Here is a 22,541-nt window from a genome sequence, read left to right on the forward strand (position 1 = left end):
TTTAGTTTGCGAAGCATGTGACAAGTGAATTTGATTTTGATTTAATTAGCAAAGCTTATCGGTCCCCATTTTTTGTCTTTGGTATGAGTTAGGTGTCAGACAGACTAAAAACATACTATGTATTCATTTAACCTTTGACCTGGGCTGGTTTGGGATGGGATCATTATCAGAGGCACACTGTTTGTCCATACATCATAAGAGAACTGGTATGTAATAAAAGTACAATTTCCCAAATAAGTAACCAGCTGTATCAAGCCACTATTTGCTCAAACTGTGGTAACCAGACGACATATTTGCTAGACAGTACTTTTTATTCTTGTTCAGACAGCCAATACAATCTCTTGTTTCAGAGTTCCCTCCTACACTGTATAAAAGCTATGTAAAGTGTCATCATATAAAAGGTGGACCGTTGTCAGACCCTCATTCTATACAGTTCAGAAAGGATTGATGTTACAATGATGATCAGACATTGGGCAATCTTTTTGTTTTATGCCAACTCCGGTAAGACATTTTTATTTAGATCCTTTAAAACAATCTATATATTATTGGCTTTTCGAATCCATTTGAATTACTTTGAAGCAAGTATTTTAGATGTTTTTCAGTCTTTATCTTGATCTTTGATCCATGTTTGTTTGGATTTACAGTTTGTGCATTAACCAAGGACATTGTTCAACCAAACCCAGTGATGGTTACTCACCGGGGAGCTAGTGTGAACATCACTTGCTTTTGGCCAACTGATGTGAATACCAATGTTGTTTGGTTCAAGCAGACTCTTGGACAAAAACCCCTTCTCATGACATCGACACTTTCCAGTGGACAATATTTTTACTTCAACAACTTTACCAAGGATTTCACTGAGACTAAACACCTGAGTGTGAAGAGAGGAGTTGACAGCTTTAACCTGACCATCTCCAAGACAGAGTCAGGGGACACAGCTACATACTACTGTGGTGCTATGAAAGTGGGAAAAGTCATATTTGGAGAAGGAACTGTATTGATTGTAAAAGGTAACTTAACTTCCTTCCCTAATTTGTGATTTAAATTTTGCACCATTAAATTAGAAATATACTTTAGAATTTGGCACAAAATGTACAGTATATGTCAGGCAAATACAATTTACACACAATGATCTTACTCCGTCACTCTCTTTAGATTCAGAGTCCAACAGCATGTCTGTGCTCCAGCAACCTGTGTCTGAGTCAGTCCATTCAGGAGACTCTGTGACTCTGAACTGTACAATACACACTGAGACCTGTGCAGGAGAACACAGTGTCTATTGGTTCAGACATGGCTCAGGAGAATCCCGTCCAGGAATCCTTTACACCCATGGAGACAGGAGAGATCAGTGTGAGAAGAGCCCTGAGGCTGGGTCTCTTACACAGAGCTGTGTCTACAACCTCCACAAGGGGAAAGTCAGCCTCTCTGATGCTGGGACTTACTACTGTGCTGTGGCCGCATGTGGGGAGATACTGTTCGGGAACGGGACAAAGCTGGATGTTGACCGTAAATAATCATTCTGATATGTTCTGATATTCTTTCATGGTGCTGTGAATAAACTCAATGTCTGGTGGAGCAAAATGTCCTGAATCTCCTCTGTCACTGTCTGTATTTCCACAGATGGTTGTAAGGAGGACCAGGTTCTCTTGGTGTACTGTCTGGGTGTAGCGTTGGCTCTTTGTGTCATCATCATCATTGTCCTTGGTTGTGTTATGTGTAAGATGAACAAGAAAACCTCTCTGCTGTGCAGAGGTAAGCGTTATCATCGTGCACAATATATGATTAAGCTGTTGGTGCAGTATAAGTTTTAGTCATGAAACTGATTGTATGATGATGATGATGATTCCGTCATGTGTTTTTCTAAAAGGAACGCAACCTCAGACAAGTGGTCTGGCAGTCGCCAGTTCTCATAACCAGGTATGCAGACCATAAAGATATATAACATTTTTGGATGAACTGTAAACAGATCCTTCTATCAAAATATCAGGTCATTTCCTGATGTCTTTGGAATTTGTTTTGTTATTCCTCTTAGGATCAAGAAGATGACACACTAACGTCAGTCCATTACGCTGCTCTGAATGTCATCCACAAGAAGCCAAAAACCCAGCGACAGAGGAGCACCATGGAGAGAGACACTGTGTACTCTGGTGTGAGGTGCCAAAACATGGACTGAAACATCAACTTTTGCTCTTTAATAATGTGCATTGATTGTTTTGTTTTCTACACTATATGAATAACTATGGCTTTTTCATTGTGTGTTACAATTTGTTGTATTCTGTTCAAGCTCCTTTTAATAACTTTTCATGTTCAAAATTGTGCACTCTCCTCAAACAATAGCATGGTATTCTTTCACTGTAATTACTACTGTAAATTGGACAGTGCAGTTAGATAAACAAGAATGTAACCTTTCTGCCAATATCAGATATGTCTATGTCCTTGGAATTTTTCCTGTTACTTATAACTTCATGCTAATCGCATTAGCCTATGTTAGCTCAACCGTCCCGTGGAAGGGTCACCGATCCCGAATTAAAACCTCCTAAGGATTACCCCGTTTTCTTTCAACTTTCGCCTAAAATAACATACCCAAATCTAACTGCCTGTAGCAAGGATATGCATATTCTTGGTACCATTTGAAAGGAAACACTTTGACGTTTATGGAAGTGTGAACGGAATGTAGTAGAATATAACACAATAGATCTGGTAAAAGATAATACAAAGAAAAAACCAACCGTTCTTTTGTATTTTTTTTGTACCATCATCTTTGAAATGCAAGAGAAAGAACATAATGTATTATTCCAGCCCAGGGACAATTTAGATTTTGGCCACTAAATGGCATTAGTGTATGAGCAAAGTTTTAGACTGATCCAATGAACCATTGTATTTCTGTTAAAAATGTTGTATCTAGATTGCCTAAATGTGCCTAATTTGTTTATTAACATTGGTGTGGTTGAGCATTTTAGAGTAGATCCAATAAAACATTAAACTGCTTTCATATAGAGATCTTGTTTGGGTTGCATTCATATTTGTCTCAGTTCTTAAATTTCACCCACAGATTCAGTGTGCAACAACCATATTAGGCTGATGCTCAATGTAACAAAGCTATATTTGGATGCATAATGGACTGTGAATATGCATCTATTGACTGGTGTTTTAGTTTGTCTCAAACTCTTTTTTAACTGTATCCTGAAAACATCTCTGTGGTGTTCTGAATACTCTACATAGATTTAACACTCAGCTAAATTCATCTCTAACCCCCAGCAATGACTGTCAGTCCTCACCACGTGCTCTCTACACACACCTCAGTTCATCTAAACCACAAACAACCATGTCACTCTCTTCATGAGAAAAGCCTGAACTAAAAATAAAAATCTTAGCTGAATATAATTTGAACAGTATATTGTTGAGAGACTGATTTCAAGTATGACAATGTACACATTGTGATTTAGCAGTTTTCAGAAACCGTTGACAAAATGTGAACGTATAAGTCTACCTTGCAGGACTGCAATTCATGTATCTTTCAATAGGGAGCAGCAGTGTATATTGAAGTTCCTGTGACTGCTTCACCAGTAGAGTCGCATACATTTTTAGAAGTTGTGAAAATGTTCAAAATGTTGAATCGTTGAAAACGTACTTTCCTGTGATAGTTTGTGTCTAGCTGAAATAGTTGTCAAACAAATGCCCAATTAACACAACGTGTGGCTGTTAATAATCTAAAACAAGGTAATATAGTTAGTACATGCTTATTAGAAGTATATAACATGTTTCAAACCCATTTCCGCATCATGTATTCACATGCCTCAAACAGGCCTGGCATTCTACATCACTGGATCAATACTACTAACATCAACTAAGTTATTATAAAGTGTAGCTTAGTTACCAGGAGGAGCCACACAATCACTCAAAATAAAACTGGTAGTAGAGTGATCTCTATATGACGAAGACAATGACAAATGTCTACGTGTAGTTTTTTTTAAATGGAGTTCCAGGGAGTGGTTGAATAAGAATGGGAGACAACCTATTTACACCCACCCCCACACAGTGAACAGTTTCACAGGTACTCTGCAGTCTTCTGTAAGCCCAAGACAAGGCCGTATCTATGCTTTGGTCAGGTGGGCCTGCTGGCTTTGTGCACACAGGACCCTGATACCTGCTCTCTGTGTCTCTGTGTCTCTATGTGGTTTCAGCAGAATGTCTGTGTGGTGTCACTGTTGTTCTCACTGTCTTTACTTGTTGTTCATGTTGCCCCTGACAGTTTACAGCCACAACAAAACACTTATATATAAAACTGACTCTAATATATATTTAGTTACCTGAAATCAGTTACAAACCACAAAGAACTGCTGATGAACCCTATTTGAACTCTCTGTGTTAACTGTCTTATGTGTGATACGGCACCATCTATTCTAGATCTATGGGCTCAGGGGGAGGGGTGAGTTTATGATGATGTCATGGGAGAACTTTCAGTACATTCTCAATCAGACATGTACAGCACAACAACTATTGCAGTTTCCTCTGTCAGAAGGAGAACAATAGAGGAGGATCTTCCTTCTAAAAGATTGCTTCCTATAAGAACCACACTAACAGGAAAGAAAAACAGAGTGGATCAAATGTGTCATGTACTGGTTGACTGGTTGACTGGTGTCCAATCAGACATGCACTTTCAGGTGTTACACATCAGTCAGTGCATGTTTCTGTGAAGGATATAGAGGGAATGAGACTGACATACAATAGACTTGTTTCATTAAGCTGGTGTTTTCCCAGCTCTACCTCCCTTCACCTTTATACTGTACATGACAAGACATGTTCTAGACACAATAGACCTTCTACTGGTCATCTGGAGTATTGTAACTGTTGAATGACCAGCTGGACAAATAATATTTGTTTTCTTTCAGGTACTTAAGGTACACTTATATCAAAGAAGACATGTACTACAGAGACATAATGTACTTAAAAGAGCCATGCACTGTGCAGTGGCACTACTGAGGTTAATTAGAGGATCTGGGCTGACATAAAACAAGGGCAAAAATATAGCTATGCCATATTTAAAAGGGCATTAGTAACCAACAAAGGTCTGAAATTAATAGGCCATGCTATTGCCACACTAATAATACTATTTCATGTTGGAGGCCTAAGATGAAAACCATGAGCCAAAAATGGAGGTTGTATACAGTATGCTGTGGGCGAAAAACTTACTACATTTCTGATTCATTTTACCTCTGGGCTGGGTTGGGATGGGCTCAGTACCAGAGGCACTAGAGAGCGGAATATGATCCTTTACTGTTTGTCCAAACATCAAAAGAAAATTGCTCTTAATAAGTTTAATTTCACAAATAAATAAGCAGTGTATCAAGCCACGATTTAATCAGCTTGATCTAATAACTCTGACTTGATTGTCTTCTTTAAAAGTCTGTCCGGGCTGCTCAAACTATTGTTAACACACTTGCTAGACTGTAGCTTTTATTCCTGTTCAGACAGCCAATAGAGTCTCTCAGTTCAGTGTTCCCTCCTACTATATAACGGCTACATGTAAAGTGTCATCATAAAAAAGGTGCCCCATTGTCAGACCCTCACACTATACAGTGCAGAACGGATTGGCATTTCAATGAAGATATGACATTGGACAATGTTTTTGTTTTACGCCAATTTTGATAAGTAAGTAAGAGTTTTAAAAGTGGAAGCTTTTTCAAATAATTTCATGCCATAGTATAGTGAATCCATTCACATTAGTTGTTGTAGTATGAGTATGGAAAGTATAATGAGATGTACTGTCTTTATAATGGGTAGAAATTATTTTTGATCCATTTATGTTTTATATTTTTACAGTTTGTGCATTGACTATGGACATTGTTCAACCAGACCCTGGGATTTGTACTGAGATGGGAGGTACTGTGTCTCTCCCTTGCTTTTGTTAATCTGATATGATGACCTATGTTGCTTGGTTAAAGCAGACCTTTGGAGAGAAACGTCTTCTGAAAGCATCATCATTTCACCACGCTCAAGAGAGTTCAAATGTCTACAACTTTACCAAGGACTTTAACGAGACTAAACGTCTGAGTGTGAAGAGACAAGACGGTAGCTTTAACCTGACATTCTCCAAGATAGAGTTAGGATGCTCTGTACATACTACTGTGGTGCAATGTTAATGGGCAAAATCAATGTTTAATCGCTTTAATTGTCCAAGGTAACTTAATTTCCTTCCCTAATTTCGGGTTTTTCATTTTGCAACATAAAATTCAAATAAATTGGCAATAAATAAAAATAGCAGGAAAATACAATTTACACACAATGATCTTACTCTGTCACCCTCTTCAGAAGTCTGTCAGAGTAAGTCCAACCAGGAGACTCTGTGACTGAACTGTAGAATACACACTGAGACCTTTGCAGGACAACACAGTGTCTATTGGTTCAGACATTGCTCAGGAGAATCCCATCCAGGAATCATTTACACCCATAGAGACAGTAGTGATCAGTGTGAGAAGAGCCTTGAGCCTGGGTGTCCTACATAGCAGTGCATTCAGGAAGTATTCAGAACCCTTGAATTTTTTGACATTTCGTTACGTTACAGCCTTATTCTAAAATTGACTAAATGTGTTTTTCCCTCATAAATCTAAACACAATACCCCACAATGACAAAGCAAAAATAGGATTCTAGGAATGTTTGCAGATTTTAATGTGAAATATCAACATTTTACTCAGTACTTTCTTGAAGCACTTTTGGCAGTGATTACAGCCTCAGGTCTTCTTGGGTATGACGCTACAAGCTTGGCACAACTGTATTTTGGGAGTTTCTCCCATTCTTCTCTGCAGATCCTTTCAAGTTCTGTCAGGTTGGATGGGGAGTGTCGCTGAACAGCTATTTTCAAGTATCTCCAGAGATGTTCGACAGAGTTCAAGTCCAGGCTTTGGCTGGGCCACTCAAGGACAGGTCCTGAGCGCTCTGGAGTAGGTTTTCATCAATGATCTCTCTGTACTTTGCTCCGTTCATCTTTCCCTCGATCCTGACTAGTCTCCTAGTCCCTGCCACTGAAAAATATTCCCCAAGGCATGAATCTGCCACCACCGTGCTTCACCGTAGGGTTGGTATTGGCCTGGTGATGAGCGGAGACTGGTTTCCTCCAGACGTGACGCTTGGCATTCAAGCCAAAAAATTCAATCTTGATTTCACCAGACCAGAGAATCTTGTTTGTCGTGCTCTGTGAGTATTTTAGGTTTCTTCTGGCAAACTCCAAGTGGGCTGTTGTCACGTTCCTGACCTTATTTTCCCTTGTTTTGTATTTATTTAGTATGGTCAGGGCGTGAGTTGGGGTGGGTTGTCTATGTGTGTTTTTCTATGTTGGTTTGTGTTCGGCCTGGTATGATTCTCAATCAGAGGCAGCTGTCAATCGTTGTCCCTGATTGAGAATCATACTTAGGCAGCCGGGGTTTCACGTGTGGTTTGTGGGTGTTTGTTTTCCGTGTCAGTAGTTGTGCCACACGGGACTGTTTGTCAGTTAGATTCTCTTTTGTTATTTTGTTTTGTGTAGTGTTCAGTTTATTGATAATAAAACATGGACACTTTCCACTCTGCGTCTTGGTCCGATCCCTACACCTCCTCTTCAGACGAAGAGGAGGAAATCAGCCGTAACAGCTGTCAAGTGCATGTTACTGAGGAGTGGCTTCCGTCTGGCCACTACCACAAAGGACTGATTGGTGGAGTGCTGCAGAGATGGTTTTCCTTCTCCCATCTCCACAGAGGAACTCTGGAGCTCTGTCAGAGTGACCATCGGGTTCTTGGTCACCTCCCTGACCATAGCCCTTCTTCCCTGATTGCTCAGTTTAGCCGGGTGGCCAGCTCTAAGAAGAGTATTGGTGGTTCCAAACTTCTTCCAATTAAGAATGATGGAGGCCACTGTTCTTGGGGACCTTGAATACTACAGATATTTTTTGGTACGCTTCCCCAGATCTGTGCCTCGACAATACTGCCTCGGAGCTCTATGGACAAGTCCTTCGACCTCATGGCTTTTTTTTTGCTCTGACATGCACTGTCAACTGTGGGACCTTATATAGACAGGTGTGTGCCTTTCCAAATCATGTCCAATCAATTGAATGTACTACAGGTGGACTCCAATCAAGTCTTAGAAACATCTCAATGATGATCAATGGAAACAGGATGCACCTGAGCTCAATTTCAAGTTTCATAGCAAATAAGGTATTATGGTTTTTAATTTTTAATACATTTTCAAACACTTCTAAAAACCTGTTTTTGCTTTGTCATTATGGGGTATTGTGTGTAGATTGATGAGGGAAAACAATTATTTAATCAATTTTAGAGTATGGCTTTAACGTAACAAAATGTGGAAAAACGGAAGGGGTCTGAACACTTTCCGGAAGCACTATAGGGCTTTGTCACTTTATATAACTGTGAAGAGATAGTAGATCCTCAACTTTTAAGCCAACATCACCAGTCTATGGGTAAAAGTGTTTGAGAAGAAATAGTAGAAAATAATTTTAAAGTACTGTATATTTGTTTTTTAAGTTTCAGATCTGTTTGGTGATCAGAGTAAGCTTATTTTTGTCATCATTCTATCTTGCCTGACAACTACTGTGATTCTGAGTGTGATTGTCAACCTTTTCCTCTTCGTGAGAATGAAGAGGTCACGATGTGAACACTGTGCAGGTACAGTAAAAGTCTTCATACTAATAGCAATAGTAATAATAGTTATAGATCATAAAGAAGAGTGAAGGCTAGCCCTCCTCTTATCACTTCCCTCTCTGGACATTGTTTTCATTTCACAAGCCTACTTTATTTTGAAGCATAAAATATGACATACATAGTATTTTTCAAGTGTTTTGAATATTTTGTTATTAATCTTTTAGCAGGGACCCCTTCTCAGCAAAGCCAGTATGGGAAGCCTTATGCCATCACCTCAGTCCAACAGGTAGCAGAATTGCTCTACCGAGAGTGAGACTTGATAAGAGTATTACAGCATTAGATTTAACCCAGAGTCTGAATTGAGTGAGTCTGTGTTTCATCTCCATAGCTCCACAGTCACGATGATGGCCTGAACTACACTGCCCTGATGTTCACTGAAAAGAAGAGTACCAAGCCCAGGAGACAGAGGAGAAAACAGAGAGAAGAAGAAACAATCCTCCAATCAGTATCACAGGCGGCCAGTGGCACTTTAATTGGGGAGGACGGGCTCATAGTAATGGCTAGAACTGAATAAATGGAATGCTATTGAACACATCAAACATATGGATACCATTCCATTCAGTCCATTCCAGCCATTGTTATTAGCTCCCCTAAGCAGCCTCATGTGATCAGCATAATTCTAAGTTAAGCCCCACACCCACTCTGAATTCCACTTTGATCTTGACTGTGTCCGTGTGACCTGGCTATTTTGTACACTTCTGATTTGCTGTAGAATGCCATTGCAAGGGCCTAGCTTCACCACAATTTTCCCCAAAGTATGAAAGCTGATACTAGGATGGTTTCGGAAGTCTCAAATACTCACCAATAGTGGCTGAGGTTGACTGACTGGATACATTTGGTTTTGTAGAAGTGTACAACAAAATGTATATGATGATTTTCAAATGTCTGAACTCTTCCTTTTCATGATAATAGTTGTAACATGGAACTCTGTAATCTGCCCTTATACTTGTGTGATATTTCAATAAACATGTTTTTATTTCCTACTTTTAATGACTTGCCCAATTCTTATCACTTATTTGCACCAGGTACCAAATGATCACATCTTTATTTTGTCAAAAAGGTGCCAACCTCACCAGAGTTCACTTCCTCCTGAAAGCTTGAACTGCCTTCTACAGACATGAAGTGAGAAATACAATGTAAACCCCGTGTGTATGTCAAAGAGGACATATGTACCAGTCTCAGCCACCGACCCAAATGTCCTTGGTTGTGTTTTGTATAAGATGATCAAGGAAACATCTCTGCTGTGCAGAGTTGAGCGTTATCATCGTGCACAATGTATGATTAAACTGTTGGTGCAGTATTACATGTTTTAGTCATTAAAATGGGTTAATAAATTGCATAATGATGATGATGATGATTCCACCATGTGTTTGTCTTAAAGGAACGCACCCTCAGTCAAGTTCTCCATCAGTCCCCAGTTCTCATAACCATGTAGACAGACAAAACACTTGTCCAGCTGCTGCTGATTCAATGTATTTTTTCTACATTAAAATAGGTATTTACCTAAAGGTGTTGTTTCACTATAAATATTTTAGTCTAATACCAAATATTTATATTTTATTTGTGTTATTCCTCTCAGGATCAAGATGTTGACACACTCCATTACGCTGCTCTGAACGTCGTCCACAAGAAAGTGAAGGCCGGGAGACAGAGGAGCACCATGGAGAGAGACACTGTTTACTCTGGTGTGAGACGCCAAAACATGGACTGAAATGTCAACTTTTGGTCTTTAATAACCTGCATTGATTTGTTGATTTGTACACTGTATGTATAACTATGGCTTTTTCATTCTGTGTTACAATTATATTCTGTCAAGCTTTGAACATTGATTCTGTTGTGCATTTTAGATCAAATTAAACTGTTGATCAACTGTTTCATATCGAGATATTGTTTGATTTGATATTTTTCCTGTCCTTAAATTTCACCCACTGATTCAGTTTGCAAGAACCATATTAGGCTGATGCTCAATGTAACAAAGCTATTTTTGTTTGCATAATGCACTGTAAATATGCATCTATTGACTGGTGTTTAAGTTTGTCTGAAACTCTTTTTTAAATCTATCCTGAAAACATCTCTGTTGTGTTTTGAATACCTTAAATAGATTTAAAACTCAGCAAAACTCATCTCTAACCCCCAGCAATGACCTTCAGTCCTCACCAAGTACTCTAAACCACAAACATCCATGTCACTAAGAGTACAACTCACTCTCTTCATGAGAAAAGCCTTGCAGTAAAAATAAACATATTATTTTAATTTCACATTTCTTTAACCAGGTAGGCTAGTTGAGAACAAGTTCTCATTTACAACTGCGACCTGGCCAAGATAAAGCAAAGCAGTGCGACACAAACAACAACACAGAGTTACACATGGAATAAACAAACATACAGTCAATAACACAATAGAAAAAGAGTCTATATACAGTGTGTGCAAATGAGGTAAGATAAGGGAGGTAGGCAATAAATAGGCCATAGTGGCAAAATAATTACAATTTAGCAATTAAACACTGGAGTGATAGATGTGCAGAAGATGAATGTGCAAGTAGAGATACTGGGGTGCAAAGGAGCAAAAAAAAAAAAAACAGTATGGGGATGAGGTAGTTGGATGGCTATTTACAGATGGGCTATGTACAGGTGCAGTGATTTGTGAACTTTTCTGACAGCTGGTGCTTAAAGTTAGTGTGGGAGATATGAGTCTCCAGCTTCAGTGATTTTTGCAATTCGTTCCAGTCAATGGCAGCAGAGAACTGGAAGGAAAGGCGGCCAAAGGAGGAATTGGCTTTGGGGGTGACCAGTAAAATATACATGCTGGAGCTCGTGCTAAAGGTGGGTGCTACTATGGTGACCAGTGAGCTGAGATAAAGCGGGGCTTTACCTAGCAAAGACGTATAGATGATCTGGAGCCAGTGGGTTTGACCTGGAGCCAGTGGGAAGTTTGTCTGGAGGTTAGTTAACACAGTGTCCAAAGAAGGGCCAGAAGTATACAGAATGGTATCATCTGCGTAGAGGTGGATCAGAGAATCACCAGCAGCAAGAGCAACATCATTGATGTATACAGAGAAGAGAGTTGGCCCGAGAATTGAACCGTGTGGAACCCCCATAGAGACTGCAAGAGGTCCGGACAACAGGCCTGCCGATTTGACACATTGAACTCTATCAGAGAAGTAGTTGGTGAACCAGGTGAGGCAATCATTTGAGAAACCAAGGCTGTTGAGTCTGCCAATAAGAATGTGGTGATTGACAGAGTCGAAGGCCTTGGCCAGGTCTATGAATACAGCTGCTGTCACGATCGTGTGGAGGAGAGACGGACCAAAACGCAGCATGTGGAAAATAAGCCATCTTCTTTTATTTTACTACGAAGATGAACATGAAACAAAACACTATTACAAACTATACAAAAACAACAAACGACCGTGAAGCTATAAACGTAGTGCACGTGCACGCACACACACACACACACACACACACACACACACACACACACACACACACACACACACACACACACACACACACACACACACACACACACACACACACACACACACACACACACACACACACACACACACACACACACACACACACATATACATACATACATACATACATACATACATACATACATGCTACAAACGTTCAACATAGACAATTCCCCACAACCAGCTAAAGCCTATGGTTGCCTTAAATATGGCTCCCAATCAGAGACAACAATAACCAGCTGTCTCTAATTGAGACCCAATTCAGGCAACCATAGACTTTCCAAGATACCTACACTCAACCATAGACACAGCTAGACTACTATACTAAACATAAACCCAACTACTCTAATAAACCCCCTAAACCTTACAACCACCCTAGACACTACAAAAACCACATACATTCCCCATGTCACACCCTGACCTAACCAAAATAATAAAGAAAACAAAGAATACTAAGGCCAGGGTGTGACAGCTGCACAGTATTGTCTCTTAATGATGGAGGTTATGTTATCGTTTAGGACCTTGAGCGTGGCTGAGGTACACCCATGACCAGCTCTGAAACCATATTGCATAGCGGAGAAGGTACGGTGGAATTCGAAATGGTCGATAATCTGTTTGTTGACTTGGCTTTCGAAGACCTTAGAAAGGCAGGGTAGGATAGATATAGGTCTTTAGCAAGTTTGGTCTAGAGTATCTCCCCCTTTGAAGAGGGGGATGACCGTTGCAGCTTTCCAATCTTTGAGAATCTCAGACGATACGAAAGAGAGGTTGAACAGGCTAGTAATAGAGATTGCAACCATTTCGGCAGATCATTTTAAAAACAGAGGGTCCAGATTGTCTAGCCCGACTGATTTGTAGGGGTCCAGGTTTTGCAGTTCTTTAAGAACATCAGCTATCTGGATTTGGAACATCACTAAGCTAAGGACCCTGGGACTAAACACCTCCCTCTGCAACTGGATTCTGGACTTCCTGACAGGTCGACCCCAGGTGGTAAGGGTAGGCAACATCACATCTGCTATGCTGATCTTCAACACGGGGGCCCCTCGGGTGTGCATGCTTATTCCCCTCTTGTACTCCCTGTTCACCCATGACTGCGTGGCCAACCACGACTCCAATACCATCATTAAGTTTGCTGACGGCACAACAGTGGTAGGCCTGATCACTGACAACGATGAGACAGCCTATAGGGAGGAGATCAGAGACCTGGCAGTGTGGTGCCAGGACAACAACCTCTCCCTCAACGTCAGCAAGACAAAGCAGATGATCGTGGACTACAGGAAAAGGAGGGCAGAACACGCCCCCCATTCACATCGACAGGGCTGTGGTGGAGCCGGTCGAGAGTTTCAAGTTCGTTGGTGTCCATATCACCAACAAACGATCATGGTCCAAGAACACCAAGAGATTTGTGATAAGGGCACGATAATGCCTTTTACCCCTCAGGAGACTGAAAAGATTTGGCATGGGTTCCTAGATCCTCAAAAAGTTATGCAGCTGCACCATCGAGAGCATCTGTCTGGTTGCATCACCTCCTGCTATGGCAACTGCTAGGCATCTGATCATAATGGCGTTACAGAGGGTAGTACGTACGGCCCAGTTCATCACAGGGGCTAAGCTTCCTGCCATCCAGGACCTATATAAAAAGACTCCAGTCACCCAAGTCAGTGTTCTCTCTGCTACTGCACGGCAAGAAGTAACAGAGTCTAGGTCCAAAAGACTCTTTAACTTTTTCGACCCCCAAGCAATAAGACTGCTGAACAATGAATCAAATGGCCACCCCCCTTTTATGTTTACACTGCTGCTACTAGCTGTTTATTATCTATACATGGTCACTTTACCCATACCTAAATGTTCAAATTACCTCGACCAACCTGTACCCCCGCACATTGACTCTGTACCGGTAAACCCCTGTATATAGCCTCATTATTGTTATTTTAGAGTGTGTTTTTTTTTTCTTCTTAAAACTGCATTGTTGGATAAGGGCTTGTGACTAAGCATTTCACGGTAAGGTCTACACCTGCTGTATTCAGTGAATGTGAAAAACTTGATGTGACTGCTCCACCACTAGAGTCGCAGCAAAATAAAAAATAGTGAAAATGTTCTAATTTTTCACTATTTCGACAAAGAATCGTTGAAAACGTACTTTCATGTGATAGCTCATGTGTGTAGTCATAATATCTGTCAATAAAGGCCCAACAAAGACACTGTGTGGCTGTGAAGAATCTATAACAAGGTAATATATAAATGTATTACTTACATATTACACATCTGTATCATGTTATAAATCCATTTCAGAATAATAGAGTCACTTGTATCAAACAGGCTAGGTAGTCATCATCAGTGGAGCATTACTACTAACATCAACTAAGTTATTATAAAGTATAGCTTAGTTACCAGGAGGAGCCACACAATCATTCTAAATAAAATGGGTAGCAGAGTGATCTCTACTGTATATGACGAAAGACAATGACTTGTGTTTGTGTCTAGTTTTGTATTGAGTTCCAGGGAGTAGTTGAATAGGTATGGGAGACAACCTATTTATTCAAGTCATCTCTCTGTAATGTGTTGTCCTCTTTTAGTTGTGTTGATAGCATGTCACTCACAACCACCCCCACACAGTGAACAAATTCACAGTACTCTGCAGTCTGCTGTAAGCCCAAGACGAGTCCATATCTATGCTTTGGTCAGGTGGGTCTGCTGGCTTTGTGCACACAGGACCCTCCTACCTGCTCTCTGTGTCTCTGTGTCTCTATGTGGTTTTCAGCAGGATGTCTATGTGGTGTCACTGTTGTTATCACTATCTTTACTTGTTGTTCATGTTGCCCCTGACAGCTTACATCCACAACAAAACAGTTATTTATACAACTGACTCTAATATATATATTTAGTTATCTGAAATCAGTTACAAACCACAAATAACTGCTAATGAACCCTATCTGAACCCTCTAAGTTAAGCACCTCATGTGTGATGCAGCACCATCTATTCTAACTTGTGGTCCGGGGGGAGGGGCAATTTGGTGATAATTGCATGTGAGAACGTTCAGTACATTCTCAAACAGACATGTCTTGTGAAGCACAAAAAGTCAACTGCAGGTTCCTCTGTCAGAATGAGACCAATAGAGGAGGATCCTCCTTCTGATAGATTCCTTTTAGAACCACATTAACCACAGACTAACAGACTAACAGACTAGATAAAGTGTGTCACATTAACTGGATATCATAAGGTGAATGCACCAATTTGTAAGTCGCTCTGGATAAGAGCGTCTGCTAAATGACTTAAATGTAAATGTAAATGTTGTCTGGGGTGTCCAATCAGGCATGCACTATCAGGTGTTATACTTAGTGAATGTTTCTGTAAACGATATACTAGGAATGTAAGACTGACATAAAATGTACTTGTTTCATTGTGTAGGTGTTTACCCCACTCATGTTCAAACTTGTACATATACTGTATATACAAAAGTATGTGGACACCCCTTCAAATTAGTGGATTTGGCTGTTTCAGCCATACACGTTGCTGACAGGTTTATAAAATCTAGCACACAGCCATGCAATCTCCATAGACAAACATTGGCAGAGCTGCCCAGGTCAACTGTAAGTGATGTTATTGTGAGGTTGAAACATCTAGGAGCAACAACGACTCAGCCGAGAAGTGGTAGGCCCCACAAGCTCACAGAACGGGACCACTGAGTGCTGATGCGCATAGCGCATAAAAATAGTTTGTCCTCGGTTGCAAAACTGCCTACCGAGTTCCAAAATGGCTCTGGAAGCAATGTCAGCACCCGACGTCAGCTCAAGAACTGTTCGACTGGACCATAATGAAATGGGTTTCCATGGCCGACCAGTAGCACACAAGCCTAAAATCACCATGCGCAATGCCAAATGTCAGCTGGAGTGGTGTAAAGCTCAATGCCATTGGACTCTAGAGCAGTGGAAACGCGTTCTCTGGAGTGATTAATCACGCTTCACTATCTAGCAGTGCAACAGACGAATCTGGGTTTCGCGGATGCCAGAAAAACGCTACCTGCCACAAATCATAGTGCCAACTGTAATGTTTGGTGGGGGATGAATAATGGTCTGGGGCTGTTTTTCATGGTTCAGGCTAGTTCCCTTAGTTCCAGTGAAAGGAAATCTTAAAGCTACATAATACAATGACATTCTAGAGGATTCTGTGCTTCCAACTTTGTGGCAACAGTTTGTGGAAGGCCCTTTCCTTTTCAGCATTGTCCATGTGCACAATGCCCATGTCCACAAATCGAGGTCCATACAGAAATTGTTTGTCGAGATCAGTGTGGAAGAACTTGACTGGCCTGCACAGAGCCCTGACCTCAACACCATCGAACACCTTTGGGATGAATTGTAACGTCGACTGCGGGCCAGGCCTAATCGCCCAGCATCAGTGCCTCACCTCACTAATGCTCTTGTGGCTGAATGGAAGCAAGTCCCCGTATCAATTTCCAAACATCTAGTGGAAAGCCTTCACAGAAGAGTGGAGGCTGTTATAGCAGCAAAGGGGCGACCAACTCCATATTAATGCCCATGATTTTGGAATGAGATGTTCAACAAGCAGGTGTCCACATACTATTGGTCAATTATTGATTTGCGGTATCAACTAATGCCCATAGCAATATAGTGGAGTGATACAGTATACACTGAGTATACCAAATACACCTTCCTAATATTGAGTTGCACCCCCCCACCTTTTGCCCATCAGAACAGCCTCAATTCATCTGTACATGCACTCTACAAGGTGTCGAAAGCATCCACAGGGATGCTGGCCCATGTTGACTCCAATTTATCCCATAGTTGTCTCAAGTTGGCTGGATGTCCTATGGGTGGTGGACCATTCTTGATGCACACAGGACACTGTTAGACATGAAAAACCCATTATCATTGCAGTTCTTGACACAAACCGGTGCTCCTGGCACCTAGTACCATACCTCTTCAGAGGCACATACATCTTTTGATTTTCCCATTCACCCTCTGAATCACACAATCCATGTCTAAATTGTCTCAAGGCTTAAGAATCCTTCTTTAACCTGTCTAGTCCCCTTCATCTACCCTGATTGAAGTGGATTTATTAACAAGTGACATCAATAAGGGATCATAGCATTCACCTGGTCAGTCTATGTTATGGAAAGAGCAATTTTATGGTTTCAGATTGTGATGTTGATCCACAGATGATAATCCTGGTCCTAATTTCCATCATAAGAACTGGAATTCTCCTCTGCTGTCTGATCATCGTAATCATCGTCTATATCACCAGGAAATAGTGTCACGCCCTGACCATAGTTTGCTGTGTATGTTTCTATGTTTTGTTTGGTCAGGGTGTGATCTGAGTGGGCATTCTATGTTGTTTGTCTAGTTTGTCTATTGCCATGTGTTTGGCCTGATATGGTTCTCAATCAGAGGCAGGTGTTTGTTGTTGTCTCTGATTGGGAGCCATATTTAGGTAGCCTGTTTTGTATTGTGGGTTGTGGGTGATTGTTCCTGTTTCTGTGTTTGTTCACCACTGTTTCGTGTTCGTTAGTTCATTCGTTATTTTGTTTGTTTGTTTCAAGTATTCTAAATAAATATGAATACTCACCACGCTGCGTATTGGTCCGATATCTCCTACTCCTCCTCAGACGAGGAGGACGAAGAATTCCGTTACAAATAGAGAAAGCTAAGACCAGTGTCAATAGATTATAGATGGGTTTTGAAGTAAAGTAGGAGATACTGTATCATCGCTATGCATTACAAATTATTATTTATAGAGATTGCTTAGTTGCTTGTGGTGCATTTGAAAAATATTAGCCTGCAACTTTTAATTCAATTGAGCATCATCATCCTTCATTATGCTGTATGTGTTAATTGATTGAACTGATCTCCTGAAATCCCTGTGTACAGAACGCACCTTCTTATTGCATTAATTTTGCATTGTTTAATCTATTTAATCAACTGATATGGAAAAAAACGTATTCCAACTTATTCCAAACTTATTCCATCTCATAGTTTGCCTGTATGAATGTTTGTCCAGAGGGTTTCTGCAGACACATCCTACTGTTACCATGCTAAACCCACCCACGCATCACGCACTCATTGAGCTGTTCACAGGTACCTGAACACTTTGATCTGCTGTGAGCTCAAGACAAGGCTGTCTCTTTGCTTTGTACAGGCCTGGTTGACCTGTCACTCACTATGTGGTTCCAGAAGGATGTCTATGTGGTGTCAGTCAGTTACTCTCTTTAGTCGTTGTTCACACCCATCACTATTAGAAACACAGTTCCCCTGACATACTGCATGCCATGTAGACTAGGACAGTATCTTATCACTTACAAGATCATAGGTTTTATCAATTCTTGAACTGTAATCATTAGTTTAGTGTAGAGTAGAAGGTGTATCCAGGCTACAGCCAAGAGCCCTACCCACCCAGGTACAAACCCTGACTCCTACTAACTCTCAGGTGTTACACTTAATGTTTCTGTGAATGATAGTGAAAGTAAGACTGACCAAGTTTATTCACCCAATGGGTTAAACAGCTGCAAAGACAAAGACATGTTCCCACCAGCACAAGTATTTATACCCCCCTTTAGGTAGAGTCCCTTCCTTTTCTCAAACACTACATCTTTGTTGCTAGGCAGGAAGTTAAGTTACGTGTGTAATAAACTGTTCCTTCTCCCTTCATGTGACCTTACCTGACCTCGGCCCACATTCTTCACTAATCCACAGCTATCCACCCTTATGAGTGACTGCAACCATGTGATTGCCTTTTCCCTTGCTTAGTAACTTTTCAAGCCCATGTCACTTATCTACCCTCAATTGACCGCACCATATACATTCCTCCTACATATAACCATTACCTTCTGGTGTAGCAAGTATTTCAAATTACAACCCAACAGAAGACACCCAGGTACTTTATTGATACAATTCATATTTGTCTTTGTGTGTATTCTGGCAGTGGTACAATCCTCAGTCATGCGCCTTGTGTCCATAATGAATTTAAAGGCAACCCTCACTTCTCAGTGCAAAGTGGCAGAGGAAAAGAGCACCTAATGATCTCAGACATGCAGCTCTCAGATTCAGCAACATATTACTGTGGGAGTTCTTATTCCAGCAAAGTGGAATTTAGAATGAAAATAAATAGAAACTAATGTTCTGCAACTAGAATCTTGATCATTTTTGCACTTTACGTTTTGGAAATACAAGGTCTTAATTAAATGTGAGGTATTTGCAAAATCAGACATCAATGAAGCTTAAGTTTCAACAAATGTTGAGTTCCGACACAAAAAAATAGGAAATAGGAAAAATAGGAAAATAGGAAACACTTTTACTGACATCAAAACCTATCTATTTCTTTCAATTCGTATTAGATTTCAAATATAACTTGTATATCTAATTTTCATGCCAAAATCACTGAGGATTAAAGAATAATAGAAAATAATCAAGGCTTGTTTTTTAACTTTCAGACCTGTTGGGTGATCAGAGTAATCTTCTTTTCCTCATCATTATATCTTGCCTGACAACTGCTGTGATTGTGAGTGTGATTGTCAACATTATCCTCTGTGTGAGAATGAAGAGGTCACGATGTGAACACTGTGCAGGTGCAGTAAAAGTCTTCATACTAATAGTAATAGTAATAATAGTTACAGATCATTAAGTAGGGTGAAGGCTCGCCCTCCTTTTATCACTTCCCTCTCTGGCCTACTTCATTTTGAAGTAGAAAGTATGACATTCACAGCAGTATGTGTTTTTACTTGTAAACAAGAAAAGATTTCCAATATATTGAATGTTTTGACATTTGCCTTTTAGCAGGGACCCCTTTTCAACAAAGCCACTATGGGAATCCTCATTCCAACACCTCAGACCAACAGGTTAGCAGGATCAATTGTACTGTATCAAGAGTGAGTCTGGAGAAGTTTGTTAAAGCAAAAGATAACAGCATTAGATTTGACCCAGAGTCTGATTTGAGTGAGTCTGTGTTTCATCCCCACAGCTCCACGGTGACGATGATGGCCTGAACTATGCTGGCCTAAAGTTCACTGACAGGAAGAGTACCAAGCCCAGGAGACAGAGGAGAGAACAGAGAGAGGAAGAAACCATCTACTCTGGTGTGAGTCATCAAGACAGGATGTGACAGTCCTCCAATCAGCATCATTTTAAGTTGAGCCCTACTGACCTCCACTTTGAGCTTGACTGTGTCTGTGTGACTTGGCTGTTTTGTACTTTCCTCATTTGTTGTAAAATGTAATAGTCGGGCCAAGCTGAAGAGACAGTCACTGCATTGGCATACTCTCCTAATATCAATGTAGAATCATTCAGATGCAGACCATAATTGTTCAGCAAGTGTGAAAGCTGATACTAGGATGGTTTCAGAAGTCTCAAATACTCACCAATAGTAGCTGAGGTTGACTGACTGGATACATTTGCTTATGCAAAAAGAAGTTTAGCACAAAATACTGTATGTTTAATTTGCAAATGTCTGAACTCTTCCTTTTGATGATAATGGTTGTAACATGGAACTCTGTAACCTGCCTTTATGCTTGTGTGATATTTCAATAAACATGTTTTTATTTCCAGCGTTTAATGACTTGCCAAATTCTTACCACTTATTTGTACGAGGTAATCTTATTAGTGTTTTGTGAAGATCGTTGACAAAATGACAAATAAATCCCACTTTGTAACACAATAAAAATGAAGAAACCCATTGTTAGTGTAGACTTTCTATAGGCGTTGTATGTGCTACTAGTCTCAGAAACCAACTCAAATGATGTAAAAATACAAAGCAGTAACTCTGACTTTACACCATTTGAAGATAAATATCACAACTTTTTGAAAGCGTAAGCATTTTAAAGAGAAACTCATCATTGATTCATCAATGAATACAGACTGTATCAAATCAAATTTATTTATAAAGCCCTTCTTACATCAGCTGATATCTCAAAGTGCTGTACAGAAACCCAGCCTAAAACCCCAAACAGCAAGCAATGCAGGTGTAGAAGCACGGTGGCTAGGAAAAACTCCCTAGAAAGGCCAGAACCTAGGAAGAAACCTAGAGAGGAACCAGGCTATGAGGGGTGGCCAGTCCTCTTCTGGCTGTGCTGTGTGGAGATTATAACAGTACATGGCTAAGACGTTCAAATGTTCATAGATGACCAGAAGGGTCAAATAATAATAATCACAGTGGATGTCGAGGGTGCAACAGGTCAGCACCTCAGGAGTAAATGTCAGTTGGCTTTTCATAGCCGATCATTCAGAGTATCTCTACCGCTCCTGCTGACTCTAGAGAGTTGAAAACAGCAGGTCTGGAACAGGTAGCACGTCCGGTGAACAGGTCCGAGTTCCATAGCCGCAGGCAGAACAGTTGAAACTGGAGCAGCAGCACAGCCAGGTGGACTGGGGACAGCAAGGAGTCATCAGGCCAGGTAGTCCTGAGGCATGGTCCTCCGAGAAAGAGAGAGAAAGAAAGAATTGGAGAGAGCATTCTTAAATTCACACAGGACACCGGATAAGACAGGAAAAATGCTCCAGATATAACAGACTGACCCTAGCCCCCCGGCACATAAACTATTGCAGCATAAATACTGGAGGCTGAGACAGGAGGGGTCGGGAGACACTGTGGCCCCGTCCGACGATACCCCCGGACAGGGCCAAACAGGCAGGATATAACCCCACACACTTTTCCAAAGCACAGCCCCCACATCCCTAGAGGGATATCTTCAACCACCAACTTACCATCCTGAGACAAGGCCGAGTTTAGCCCACAAAGATCTCCGCCATGGCACAACCCAAGTTGGGGCACCAACCCAGACAGGAAGATCATGTCAGTGACTCAACCAACTCAAGTGACGCACCCCTCCTAGGGACGGCATGGAAGAGCACCAGTAAGCCAGTGACTCAGCCCCTGTAATAGGGTTAGAGGCAGAGAATCCCAGTGGAGAGAGGGGAACCGGCCAGGCAGAGACAGCAAAGGCGGATCGTTGCTCCAGTGCCTTTCCGTTCACCTTCACACTCCTGGGCCAGACTACACTCAATCATAGGACCAACTGAAGAGATGAGTCTTCAGTAAAAACTTAAAAGTTGAGACCGAGTCTGCGTCTGTCACAAGGGTAGGCAGACCATTCCATAAAAATGGAGCTGCCTCCAGCTGTTTGCTTAGAAATTCTAGGGACAGTTAGGAGGCCTGCGTCTGTGACCGTAGCGTACATGTAGGTATGTACGGCAGGACCAAATCGGAAAGATATAGGTAGGAGCAAGCCCATGTAATGCTTTGTAAGTTAGCAGTAAAACCTTGAAATCAGCCCTTGCCTTAAAAGGAAGCCAGTGTAGAGATGCCAGCACTGGAGTAATATGATCAAATTTTTTGGTTCTAGTCAAGATTCTAGTAGCCGTGTTTAG

The 22,541-nt window shown here is 41.0% G+C and overlaps 1 long non-coding RNA gene and 1 gene segment (V, D, J or C); both read left to right on the forward strand.

Annotated features, from left to right (window-relative positions):
* Positions 1-680: 680 nt before the first annotated feature.
* LOC139561506 (T-cell receptor alpha chain V region RL-5-like) lies at positions 681-1,558 on the forward strand. The segment is given in 2 exon segments: positions 681-1,007; positions 1,153-1,558. Coding segments are annotated over 2 exon segments (681 nt in total).
* An 18,048-nt stretch (positions 1,559-19,606) lies between these two features.
* On the forward strand, positions 19,607-20,716 carry LOC139561507 (uncharacterized). The gene is made up of 3 exons (XR_011672159.1): positions 19,607-19,747; positions 19,956-20,017; positions 20,140-20,716. It is a non-coding gene; the product is annotated as an uncharacterized lncRNA (long non-coding RNA).
* The last annotated feature ends 1,825 nt before the right edge of the window (positions 20,717-22,541 follow it).

This window comes from Salvelinus alpinus, chromosome 31 (assembly GCF_045679555.1).
Source record: "Salvelinus alpinus chromosome 31, SLU_Salpinus.1, whole genome shotgun sequence".
NCBI lineage: Eukaryota > Metazoa > Chordata > Actinopteri > Salmoniformes > Salmonidae > Salvelinus > Salvelinus alpinus.